At 38.1% G+C, this 13,198-nt stretch overlaps 2 protein-coding genes across 2 annotated transcripts in view; both read right to left on the reverse strand.

The window, feature by feature from the left end:
* Positions 1–3,533: 3,533 nt before the first annotated feature.
* LOC116161641 (RE1-silencing transcription factor-like) lies at positions 3,534–4,812 on the reverse strand. The gene is made up of 2 exons (XM_031475064.1): positions 4,679–4,812; positions 3,534–4,616 (listed from the first exon to the last, which is right to left on the reverse strand). Exon 2 carries the CDS (start codon positions 4,612–4,614, stop codon positions 3,685–3,687), a length of 930 nt encoding a protein of 309 aa, XP_031330924.1. The 5' UTR covers positions 4,615–4,616; positions 4,679–4,812; the 3' UTR covers positions 3,534–3,684.
* A 3,541-nt stretch (positions 4,813–8,353) lies between these two features.
* Positions 8,354–13,198, reverse strand: part of LOC116162013 (somatomedin-B and thrombospondin type-1 domain-containing protein) — a 151,345-nt gene continuing 146,500 nt past the window's right edge. The window contains exons 4-5 of the mRNA XM_031475523.1: positions 8,917–8,993; positions 8,354–8,864 (exon numbers count right to left, since the gene is read on the reverse strand). Of these exons, the coding sequence (XP_031331383.1) occupies positions 8,656–8,864; positions 8,917–8,993 (286 nt within the window). The 3' untranslated portion in view covers positions 8,354–8,655. The remainder of the gene's footprint in view (positions 8,865–8,916; positions 8,994–13,198) is intronic.

The following is a 13,198-nucleotide window of genomic DNA, read 5'->3' on the forward strand; positions in this document are numbered from 1 at the left end:
TTTTGTCTCATAATCACAATCAGCACATTTAAAATATTTAGAGTCTGTATGTTTTAAAAGGTGCCGTTTAAAGTAGCTTCTGTCGTTTGTCTTGTAATCACAATCGCCACATTTAAAATATTTAGAATCAGTATGTTTTAAAAGGTGTCCCTTAAGATTTCGTTTACTATTTGTTCCATAATCACAATGAACACATTTAAAATGTTTAGGATCTGTATGTTTTAAAAGGTGTCGTTTGAAGTAGCTTTTGTTATTGGTCTTGTAATCACAAGTAGCACATTTCAACTCTTTATGTTTCAAAAGGTGTCTGCGAAAGAAGGATTTACTGTCGGTCTTGTAATCACAATCAGCACATTGAAGCAGATTACCTTGGTGTTTTAAGAAGTGTCCTTTATTCTTCGTTCCATAATCACAATGAGCACCTTTTGAAACATTACTCTTTAAAACATGTTGCAACTTACTATTTGTTGTTTGTTGATCAAAGTCACATTCATAATCGCTGAATATTTCAGTTTTAATATTCCATCCACAATCAGTTTGTTGTACTTCATTATCAAGCGATTTGGAACACTGTGCAGTAATGGTAATTTCATCCTTTATTGTGATGAATGTTTCGTTGCTTACTAAAATGTTATCTTGAAGATGGGAATAGATTTCTTCTTCTTGCTTCGGTTCGATTTTAACGAATGATTTGTCATTATTTCCGTCCATATCTAGCATCAATAAGGTTATCAAGAAATGTGTTACTTTTACGTTTTTGTTTAACAAAAATAACTTTGGTAAACAATAAAAAATTTATAGCTGTGGCTCTTGCCCTCTAGCTGCAACGGAGACAAAGCACTGGCTGTAGCTCAAGTACTGAATAGTTAAATTAGAGTTCATAACACGACCTTATAAATTGTGGTTCATAACGTCTCACTTCCAGTGACGGCACGATGGGTATTATTTTATACTGTATTCCCCATTTAGATTAGGGCAGTAACGGTGCAATGATCTTAGCCCCCAACTATTTTGGCGAGCTAACGCCAACTTCAAGTTGCACCGAAATATTTGAACATTTTCTGTAGAAGCGGGAAAGCCAAACTAACATGTGTGCCTATTTGAATATTCTTGCGTAAGTTTCCCGCGTCTCTCCTCGGCGGCCTCATCGGGTACATATACGCAAATCGAAATCGTCATTTAGGACACCTACACTGTCCTGAAAAACACCCTCTGTAGCTTATCATCACCTTCCCCAAGCGACGCTATCACTTGATCCCTTAATTTAACACCCCTAATATCCACCCGATAACCGTCCATTTCTAGGAAAACTCTTAACTGTAGCTGCTGAAAATTGCAAACAGATGCTGTATTCCGAGAAATAACTAACATGATATAATAGGATGCTATTGACAATCATGTTCACAGGATTTTGCATCTCAAAGTATGTCTGTCACTTCAAAAATTTCCGGAAAGTTATTGAATGATTAATAATAAAGCATGATCAATATTGTACTGATCTTAACCCACCCCAGGCTCGAAGTGAAGATGACAGATTTCACGGCAAAGTGGCAACGTTGCAATCCCAGTATCAAAACACGGTTCCCGCTCAAAATTCAAACGAAAGAACGGCACGTGATCCGATCGTCTAAGGTAGGGCCCCCTTACGTTATACGAAGCTAATACAATGACTCGGGATCCAATCGGGCAGGAACACTCAAATAAAACGGTGAAATGTCTGCGAGTTTATTTATTATAAACTTATTCTGGAAACCCGGGAATTTGGATGTGGTACATTAAAAGCAAAGCAAGCAAAATCGAAAGGTGCCGCACTCTCGCAAAAGCAGACTACCAAGGAGAGAAAGAGCGCGACTTGAGAAAAAACCTTGGCCTTGAATAAAATCCAAACTATGCTAATCACAAGCAAATTAAAACACCAACCACCTAACCAGAACACGTAACACTGCATTAATTAATGAATGAATTCAAGTAGCAGGGTACGTTTGAACAGTATGTGTAGAGTATTCGTCACAACATGACATGTACTTCCCTTTAATCACGGCTAGAAGGTAGCTCACTTTTTAGTTAGTCATTGGGTGGTGAACCTGGTTATTCGTTAGGTTTGGGCCAGCGTCTTCGCTTGATTGTCCTTCTGTTTCACGGTTATATTGTTAGGGATTGGGCTGGCATATTTGCCTATTAACCCGTAGCGCAGTTAAGATTGTTAGGGGCAACACATTCATGCATTTATTGATATGTCACCTATTAGTTATTCATATCATTATATACCGAATAGAGTGGTGTGAAGTTCGTAAAAACACGTCTGATCTCTTATTCATGTTGTGACGTAACACGGAACTCCTACCTGTGCTTCGTAACACTCCCCTGACATTGTTCACGTAACGACACAAAACTGAAGATGGTTAAGAGATGGGTCGCCGCCCATGGGTAGGACGGCCTTCGGTTAGCAGCACTTCGTCTCTAAATTTGGAGGTTCGAGGGCCCTCGGATGCTTTCGTGCCTTAGCTCTAGAATACATTTCTATTCTAGCGTCCGAGCTCCCTCTCACGGTAGGAAGATATGAGTTACATACAACAAGGCACACACATTCGCGAATGTTACGAGTCACCCTAAACTAAATACACATAGCATTGTATGCCCTACTTCACGGAAGCCGAGGTTCTACATAGGTACACACCCGTGCGCCGTGTAACTGAGTTAAACGTGGTCTAAACCTGAGATATCGTAGACTTCCACAAGCACATGGATATTAGTTAACACCTCGCATGTTGTAAATTACATATTAGCACAATGGTAGATGGAAAATATCTGATTTAACAAATGGCACAATTCATATAAGTACATAAGAGTAAACTACATAAAATACTTTACCCGACACCAAAGTGGTTGAATCTTACAAACACAAAAACAAAGCTAAACTCTATGAATACAACTCAAAATGCAATAATCCCACCACCAACAAGCTTTAACAATCAACAAGTGACGCCAAGCCCCCAAATCCAAAACATCCTCCGGAAAATACAAAAAATATCGACAGGTGGTGATGGCGGTGGCTCATGTCCCCAGAATCTCCAACTACTTGACCGGTTGCATCCGACGTTGAAATATACAGGGTATTTAAAGGGATATAGACATCTCAATATAAATCGCTTCCACAAAACAAGTTTTAAAAGTATGCAGGTAATAAAACAATATAGCTGTACAACAGGTGGTTCATTTTTCGTGCAATAGAAGCAACATGTAATATTACGGGGCCTTGGGAGGCAAACTCAAAGTTTAAACTATGGGACAGGTGGAATTTAGTCGATCGCACAAAGATTCTAAACCGAAGAGTTTTTTGTTAGCCGGGTCTCCCCCCGAGACAGGTATCATTGACCCTCGTGCGGAAATTCCAAGTTTAGGGGTGAGAGTCGAGATCAATCACAGCATTAGGTGTCGTAACTAATTTGGTTACAGTTCATTTACTAACCCTTGTCGCTTCAAGAACATAATTGTAAATGAAAAAATGTATTTAATAAAAACTTCAAATCAGCACGAGTTTCCTAAACTAAGTAAATGTTTATTTATAATTCTAATATCTTATAACAGCTAAAAGTTGCAGAAAATAAAACAATCTTACAAGTTAAAATGTTGGAGCAAGAGATAAAATTGATAACATGTTATATGATTACATGATAACAATATTTAAGTAAACAAGTAATTTGTTCCTTGTAAAAACGGTGTGTGTCTTAAAAGGTGCTGTTTAAGATAGGATTTGTAACGTGTCTCATAATTGCAATAGCCACATTTAAACTCTTTAGAAACTTTATGTTTTAAACAGTGTATGTTAAAGTAGTATTTGTTATTTGTCTCGTAATCACAATTAGCGCATTTAAAATTTTTGGAATCGGTATGATTGAATAGGTGCAGGTTTAAGTAGAGTTTGTTATTTGTCTTGTAATTACAATAACCACACTTAAAATTTTTAGAACCGGTATGTATTAATAGGTGCCGGTTAAAGTAGTATTTGTTATGTGTCTTGTAATTGCAATCAGCACATTGAAAATCTTTAGAATTGATATGGTTTAGAAGATGTTGTTTACAGTTGCCTTTGTATTTTGTCTTGTAATCACAATAAGCACATTTAAAAACTTTAGAATTGGTCTCGGAATTGGTATGATTTAAAAGGTGTAGTTTAAAGTAGTATTTGTTATTTGACTGATAATCACAAGTAGCACATTTTAGCACATTTACATTACTGGAAAGTTTTGGTGCTAAACTGCGTCCTTTAATATATAGTTTATTACCCCACTCCACCCACCGTCTACAGTTAAGTCCATCAGAAATATCATGCTTGAAATGATGTGTAACTTGCAGCGGACGATTCGTTGTGTGTTGATCGATATCACATTTGTAATCGTTCGAAATTTGAGGTTTATCATTCCATTCGCAATCAGTTTGTTGTACTTCTTCATTATCGAGCGATTTGGACCATTCTGCAGTAGTGGTAATCTCGTTCTTTATTGTAACCAATGCTTCATTGCTTACTAGGATATTTCCTTGAAGCTCGGAATCGATTGCTTCTTCAAGTTTGGGTTCGATTTTAATGAGGGGGGCGAAATCATTTCCGTCCATATCTAAGCATCAATAACGTTATGTTTTTGTTTTAGTTTGGCATTAAACAATAAACATTTCTTACCAGCCTCACGGTGAAACGTAGCAAAACCACTGGCTGTAACTCAAGTACCGGCAAGTCAACTTTCAGATTCATAGTATCTCACTTCCAGTAGAGAAATGAAAATTAAACAAGTCCACTTGCATCCGATGTCCAACATATTGTAGTTGAAATGATCTTAGCCTCCTACTATCTTGGCGGGCTAACACCAACTTCAAGTCACACCGGAATATTTGACCATATTCTGTAGTATTGGAATGCCAAACTAACATGGCTGCCTATTTGAATATTCTCGCTTAAGTTTCCTGCGAGAATCTGTCACTCGGGGGCCACTCCGAGTGCACTAAGGTCGTGATAGTCATGTAGGACACCTACGTTGTGTAATAACTGGGTTCTCAGCAGGCACTGAGGGCGTTTTATGGGTAAGGAAAACCAAAAGCAATAGCTGATTAAGATTATATTGAAGCTAATACCAATACCAATACGGCGCCCCTGCAGAGGATCTTAAGTTGTTCTATACTACTCCGGCATTTACCTTAGGAATTAGGAAAACTGCAGGAAAACCTAATTCGGAGTAGTCCTATAATGAACAAAGCCTACAGCTAACATCTAATGTACAGTACTTTTGAGCCCTCTCGAAACCGGGTAAATACTACATACACGCAATGAGTCACCAAAATAGAATCGAGCCATTCCCCAGGTATTACAACACATACATCAGAGAAAACTAAGAGACATTAAATATACCTCGCCGGGCAGTAGGATTACCCAGGCCCAGTGGGGTGCCTGTAGACGTGGGGTAAAGTTGTTGGGTTTCGGAACGAGTGAAAATGTTAGTGTTAGGTTCACCAAGGCCCGTATAAACTTGAATAACTCGATCCCCTCTAAACAAGCATACTTCCCTCGTGATTACTCACAGCCCCAAATAAACAAATATAATGAAATGCAATGAAATAATCGAGAGTGACTAAAAAGCACAATATACAAATATGTACACATGCAAGTATGTACAGCACAGATACAGCCCTACCGACAATGAAACATGATTGCCAATACCAACAAAGATTACACATTAAAGGTACAAGTGATTGAATTCAGTAAGTACATAAGTAAAGGGTTACAATCTGCATTCAAGTTACACACATTTATAGATTAATTGAATAAAGCAAATACCTCACCTGATATAAAAAGCAAAAGCACACAGCAATGACTAAGGTATAACAAAATATTTCAAGAGAAGCCGTACTTTACACTTAACTAAGCCGGTTACAAGAAAAAGACCATGAACACACATGTTAAATCGTATTTATTGACTGCCCCAAGCCACGCTGTAATTTGATCTAGCACCCCTAAAAACCACCGGAAAATCGTCGATTCCCTGCATTTCACGCATTTCTAGAAAAAAACTGGACTGCAGGTGTTTCAAATGGTAAACACATGTGGTGTTCCGAGAAATTCCATCTGTCTCATCTTCGCTCTCTTTCCCTTTTCTGTAATGCCCCCAGATTTCGGTTGGCAGCTTGTGTAACTAACATGATGTATAGGGTGCTTCGTTTCGACAATCATATTCACAGGACGTTGCAAAAGTTGGGGCATTGCTATACAAATTCAAACTGTTAGAGTTTGTACAACCCTTCCTCTAAACATGCCTCCGTTATTCGAGTCGCGCCGAGTGTGGCAACGATGTAGATCACGGGTATTGTATTCTATGGTTCGGCATATTAGGTACATTAGACACAGCATGAGAAGTATTTCCTTACGTTCACCCATTGAACTGTAAACAACGTACTTGGAAGGGAAACCGTTATATGCGACAAATGCGCACCGTTGAAGCCGTGCGACAGACTGAGGTGGTGGTATAACTATTTCAGTCACTCTCATCGCGCACAGTTTGTTTATTCGCACGCCTGATAGAAGCAGAAAATACGACTGTATGAATTTAAGTGAAATAGAAAAATTTATCAATGGATTTGAAAGGTTCCACCCTGTATATACAACTTGCGACGATACATACATTTTTGAGAGTTGGCAGCCATACAATTTCTAGGTGGGAAAAAGCTGCCTGCGCCATCTAAAAAGCACGAACGGGAGTTACGTTATCATCTTGTCTTGAATGGCGGTCGTGAACGCGTCGCTCCATAAATGTTTGTTGTTATTTCGTGTTATTTAATGCAGGTAGTAATTTTTGCATTTCTTTATATCGTATTTGTGTTTTGTATGCCGCATTTTATATGTTTCTGTCTTTGTTTTTGAAATCTACTTGATTTAACCTCAATGCAGAATGACATGTTAAATACCGTTATGCTATTTTTTGTAATTGTTTACGTTTTTGGTGTAATGCTTGCTTAATTTATGTTTGTTGATGTTGATTTTCTTGGTCTTGTCCCTTAAGTAACATTCATGTAAGTTTTGATAATTTTATTTTGATATGTGGAAATTACCGATTCGCTTGAGGTATGTACTAACTTGTTGTTTGTAACTAACAATTTTCTCCGTGAATGAAGCAGTCACGGGGGTGGTAAAAAAAACTGTAGTCAAAATTGAAGTACGACACCTAATTCCGTGATTGTCTTTGACATCCAACTGTAGGCTCGAAACCCCGAAACCAGGGCGGGCTACCCATCTTGCAGGAGCGGGATTACGGTAATCAAAGCTCTTCAGTTTAGAATCTATGTGCGATAAATTAGTGGCGATTCAATAATTTCCACATATCTTGTTTTTAGTTAAATTTGCCTACAAGGCCATGTAATTTTCCATCTTGCTTTTAACAAAAGACTTTATTGCACCAAAGATGAATCACATCCTGTACTCTTAACCCTTTCTCAGAATTTAGGTACCAGCTTATTATGAGAAAGGGTTAAGAGTACAGAATGTGACTCATCTCTGGTGCAATAAGGTCTTTTGTTAAAAGTAAGATGGAAAACTACATGACATTGTAGGCAATTTCAACTATAAGCATAAATATATGGAACTTAGCGAGTCGTAGCTCATTTATCGCACATAGATTCTAAACCGAAGAGTTTTGATTAGCATAATCTCGCCCCCGAAAGATAGGTAACGTCGCCCCTCGTTCGGGGTTTCAAGCCTACAGTTGAATGTCGAAGACAATCACGGAATTAGGTGTCGTAACGCAATTTGATTACAGTTTTCCACTTCCGTGACTGCTTCATTCACGGAGAAAATGTTACAAACGCGAAGTCAGTACATACATCAAACGAATCGGTAATTTCCTCATATTAAAAGAAAATTCAAAACCAGGTTCAAAACTTACTGAATGTTATGAATGTATGAATGTTACTTCAGGGGCAAGACCAAGTAATCAACATCAAGAAACATAAATTAAGCAAGCATTACACCAAAAACGTAAACAATTATAAACAAAAGGATAACGGTATCAAACATGTGATTCTGCATTGCGGTTAAACCAAGTACACTTCAAAAACAAAGATTGAAACACAAAAAATATAAAATGCGGCATACAAAACACTACAGGGTGGAACCTCTCATGCTTGTGGTTGGTTTTTGAGAATTCGTTTCTTGCCTTTTATCTAACGCGAACAAAATGTAAGGTCGCCGCCTTTCAATGTCTTGAAGGGTATCGGAGTTGCATTATCGATGAGCGGCACCTCGAAATGCGCCGGTATAATGATCGTGTTAGTCAACATTTTAATTGAACCAGAAGAATAAACATCTCACAAGTTTTGTATAAGAATTTATTTCCACTGAAATCAACACATGATATGTTTTCTTTAAAATACATTAATTGGTTAAACACAGTCATATTTACATGGTTCTTTTATTATCTTAAAAGATGTTAGTAAAAAATACTACCCCCTAATTCGGTAAAATTCTATATGTAAAAGAAATCGGGGTAACACAGGGTACGCTCCTATAATCCTAAATTGGAAGTTCTACACATATACATTAGTAGAGGGTGTTAAGTTGTTAAGTAATCACGCATTTTCGAAAATTGTCAAAGCATGTATAAAAAAATCGGGTCCCTAAACGAAAATGAAGGCGCTCTCGTCTTGACAGGTCTTGGGCGAACAGTCCTTGCTCGCCTCCTGGGCCCGCAACCACTTGCCGTGGCAGTGGGGTGCCGATAGTGCCGTCCAACGCGTCGTCTTGCCCTCGACGCCGTGACCCTGACAACGCCAGCCCAAGTTCTTACGCAAAGCCTCCGACTCGCATTTCACACACACTCGCTCTCCTGCAAAACGAGCAAGTTCACAAGCAATCTCGACGCCCATTATTACACGTACCTTCCCGTAAACTTTTGAAGCTCGGCTCCTTCCTGCACGCCTTCGACGCCTTTAATACCTCGAATTCCACGCAGTACCTGAAATGAAAACCGCAAATCAGCTTTCCTCCCACGCGTCAAACGGAAATAGATAGAGGCGCGCGAGACAAATTGGAGTTTATGGTCGCTTATTTTGAGTGTATCAATCAAATTTGTTTTACGCGCGCGTAAGCTTAACTTTTAACGGGGAGAGTAATGGGCGCCGTCGCCGACGAGATTTATACGGAATCCGCGAAGGAGGCTTTTAGGAAAAAAAGAAATTCGAGAGGATTTGCATGTCGGCGATCGGATTGTAATCCGATGATGACTTATTAGTGCAACGTCCGCAATGCGGTTTTGGTTTGGTAGGTATCCGCGTAAATATGTCATATTGATTGATTACGTGTTCGGCTTGTTCGAGATAACGACATTGTGCGCACCGTACCGGTTTAAAATCAACGGAAACAGGCACTTTTGCGCTACCTTCCGACGGAAATCTGGAGTGGCGAAAAGAAGACAACGGGTAAACTTAATTGAGTTTGGGTTCGATAAAAGAGGGAAAATAAGCCCTTGAGGTTTCGGGGGTTTCGTTTGTGAACTTCGCCGTTGCTATTAACGGCCAAGTTTTAGGGTATATTACACGACACCTTCGAACCATCGGTTTTGCGGTCCTTTCCTACGAAACTCCCTTCTCGCGTCCCTCCCCTGGTATGCGGTGGGAAATGTCCATTCGGATATTTAGAATATGTCGCATTCCGACGACCATTTTAGCATGCTTTGTTATCACGTCGTCAAAGCGAAAGTTCGCCGAGGCATCGCTTTACAAAGTAAGTGACATGAGATGGTTGTAATAAAAGTGAGTGATCTTTTGTGTCACTAAAAGCAGATTGTCGACATAAAATTTCCTTCTGACTGCATCTTTTACTTTTAGATACGCATAGCATTATAGTTTAAAGATCAAATCGACATTCTCATTATGTTATAAAGAAATTATCACCTCAAAAACGAAAAAAATTTCGTTGACAGAACTCAACCCATGGAATGGGTGACTTGCCCCTCGTGCCGGATATGCAAGCATACGGTTGATATTCGAAATCACTGACAGCTTTAGATGCCGCAAGTATTTTAGTTACAATATTTACGTCTCTCTTTTTGCTCGACGCCAATAAAAAAATTCGTAAAGTAAAATACGTCGATTAACTGAACACATCGATCTATTGTCCTGCAATTAAATTTCAAGAGAAAAATCTAAATATCTACCCAGACTTTTTGTAGAGGAAGACTTCAATGAATCCGCAACGGGAATGATTCCTATCCACTACCTTAGAGTATAATCATTCTGGATTACACCCCGTGAGTGACCTCCCAAATCTACTCCACGATAGCCTGTAATCAAAGCTTTTTCATTTCGTACGTCGTTTAGACGCCCATTCTACCATTTTCCTTGGCGAGAATGACGCCACTTATCCTTTAAGACGTGCATTAAGCGCCGAGTGTTTCAACGCTGAATATATCAAAACCGTCTAATTTATCTGTCAAATTAAAGCCGGAAGTGGCGTGCTGTCGCGAGTAAAAGGCAAGGTTAGGTTTACACAAGCGCGAGATACGATTTTGTGCACGTCATCTACACCTACACGACGAAAACCGCCAAGTGAAAGAACAAAATGTTATTAATCTGTTGCTGATACACTCATTTTAGAACTTAATTGCCGATTTTATAAGTTGTTCGGAGAAATAATAACAATTAAAATGCAATTTGCACCAGTGTACGTCCTGTACACTGGTGCAAATTGCATTTTAATTGTTATTTCCACTGGGAAACACTAAATAAGCTCATGCACTTCCGGAACGATCAAGACCTTAGAGCGGTGATTATGTTCTCAAGATACGAACGAACATGGTGCATTGGAGGACCACTTCAATCTAAAACATTTTTGCGACTGCGTAGAATCAGGAGAATTGTGCCGAAGTCGCTTACGACGCTACACGCCGACAAGTCCGCTGGCATTAGGATCATATCAAACTCCAATAACAAAACGAAACAGGCCCATGTGGTGCAGTTCAGTTAAAGCTGAACTGTGGTGCTAAGGGTCCCTGGTTCGGGCATGGATATTTGTAAATGTATAGTGGGTTGGGTTGGTAGAGCAGCCCTGGCTGAAACCCGGACCACTCAAAAATAAAGGCAAAAATAAAAGTCTGAATCTGAGTTTGAGTCTGAGTCTGGGTCTGAGTCTGAGTTTGAATCTGGGTATGAGTCTGAGTCTGACTTTGGGTCTGTGTCTGAGTCTGGGTCTGATTCTGCGTCTGTGTCTGTGTCTGACTCTGTGAATGACTCTGTGTCTGACGGGGTCTGACTGTCTGAATCAATCTGAGGCTGGGCCTGAATCTGGGTCTGAGTCTGAGTCCGGGTCTGAACCTGGGTCTGAGCCTGGGTCTGAGTCTGGGCATGAGTCAGGGTCTGAGCCTGGGTCTGAATGGGAGTCTGAATCTGGATCTGAATCTGGGTCTGAATCTGAGTCTGAGTCAGAATCTGAAACAATCTGAGTCTGAATATGAGTCTGAATCTGAATCTGAGTCTGAATCTGAGTCTGAATCTGAGTCTGTATCTGAATCTGAGTCTGCATATGAGTCTGAATTTGAATCTGAGTCTGAATCTGAGTCTGAGTCACAATCTGAGCCTGAATCTAAATCTGAGTCTGAATCTGCATATGAGTCTAAATCGGAGTCTGAATCTGAGTCTGAGTATTCGGAAACGATTTGGGCGTTGTGCGCGGGAGCACCATCCTGTTGAAATCGGCCTTTTTTAAATTCTCACTTTAGCTTTCTTTTGAGTTTTTGGATTTGTTTATCTTGACTTTAGTTTTTTGTTTTCTGTGTTTGATTGTTTTGAATTTTCTCAATGTTTTTATGAATTATTGATCTTGAATTCTTTTATTTTTTCAGAATTTTTAAATTTCTAAATTAGTGGAACTTTATTTAGAGTTATGCGTCTGTTTTTTATTTCCGAATCAGTCAAATTTTCTTTTGAGTTTGTGGGTAAGCCTTCTTAGTTTTTCTAGATGTGTTTTTTAACTTTTTTTTGATTATACTTCATTTTTGCAGAACTGTTTATTTCTCTTATACGGATTCAATGTTTTTTTAAATTTTTTAATGTTTTTTTTAATGTTTGTGCATTTTTAATTTTTTGTGTTAAAACACAAAGCTTTTAATTTTTTGAATATTTATGTGAATTAGGGGCAATTATTCAAATTTTTTATAATATTTATTAATATTTTTTTAATTTTGTGATTTCGTAATTTTTTTCGTTTTCCGTATTTTTTTATAATTTTGAAGGTTTTAAAAAAAATTCAAAATTTCTAGTTATCATAATTTTTTTCAATTATTTGGGCAATATTGGTCAATTTTTCGATTATTTCCAAATCTCGAGTTTGATGGCATTTCTCTTAGTGTTTGTTTTTTTAAAAATTTTTTTAAATTTTCTGAATTTTTCTAAAATTCTAAATTTCTTTGGTTTCTAAAATGAGTCATTTTCGAATTTGTATTGTTTCTTTTGTTTTCACTTCACTGGGATTTGAATTTGTACAAATTGTAATGGCCTTGGGTTTTTTTAACTGCAATATTTGAACATTTTTTCGAAATTTCAGAATTTTCTTGAATTTTGGTCCTATTTTGAAGTTTTTGCGAGTTTTTAATTAACAATTAATAATTATTCAATCTCTTTCTTCGAAGTTTTGCTTCTCCGAGTTTGTGTAATATTATTCCACTATTTCTATATCATCCGAGATTATTTATCATTTATTAAATGTGATTAAACATTTTTATATTAACATGAGCACTATTGTTTCTTAATTTTCAAAATTCTTTAAATCTTATTGAATTTTCTGATTTTTTGGAATGCATCCTAATTTTTGCGTATTTAAAATTTTTTTGTTTTGAAGGTAGTTTTTGAAATAAAATCTGAGTTTGAATCTGAGTCTGAATCTGAGTCTGAGTCAGAGCCTGAGTCTGAATCTGAATCCGAGTCTGAATCTGAGTCTAAATGTGAGTGAATCTGAGTCGGAATCTTGGTCTGAATCTGAGTCTGAATGTGAGACTGAATGTGAATCTGAATCTGAGTCTGAATGTGAGTCTGAATCTAAATCTGAGTTTGAATGTGAGTCTGAATCTGAGTCTGGATGGGAGTGAATCTGCGTCTTAATCTGAATATGAGCCTGAATCGGAGTCTGAATCTGAGTCTGAATCTGAGTCTGAATCTGTGCCTGAAT

The sequence above is a fragment of the Photinus pyralis genome, unplaced genomic scaffold (genome assembly GCF_008802855.1).
Source record: "Photinus pyralis isolate 1611_PpyrPB1 unplaced genomic scaffold, Ppyr1.3 Ppyr1.4_LG10, whole genome shotgun sequence".
Lineage (NCBI taxonomy): Eukaryota > Metazoa > Arthropoda > Insecta > Coleoptera > Lampyridae > Photinus > Photinus pyralis.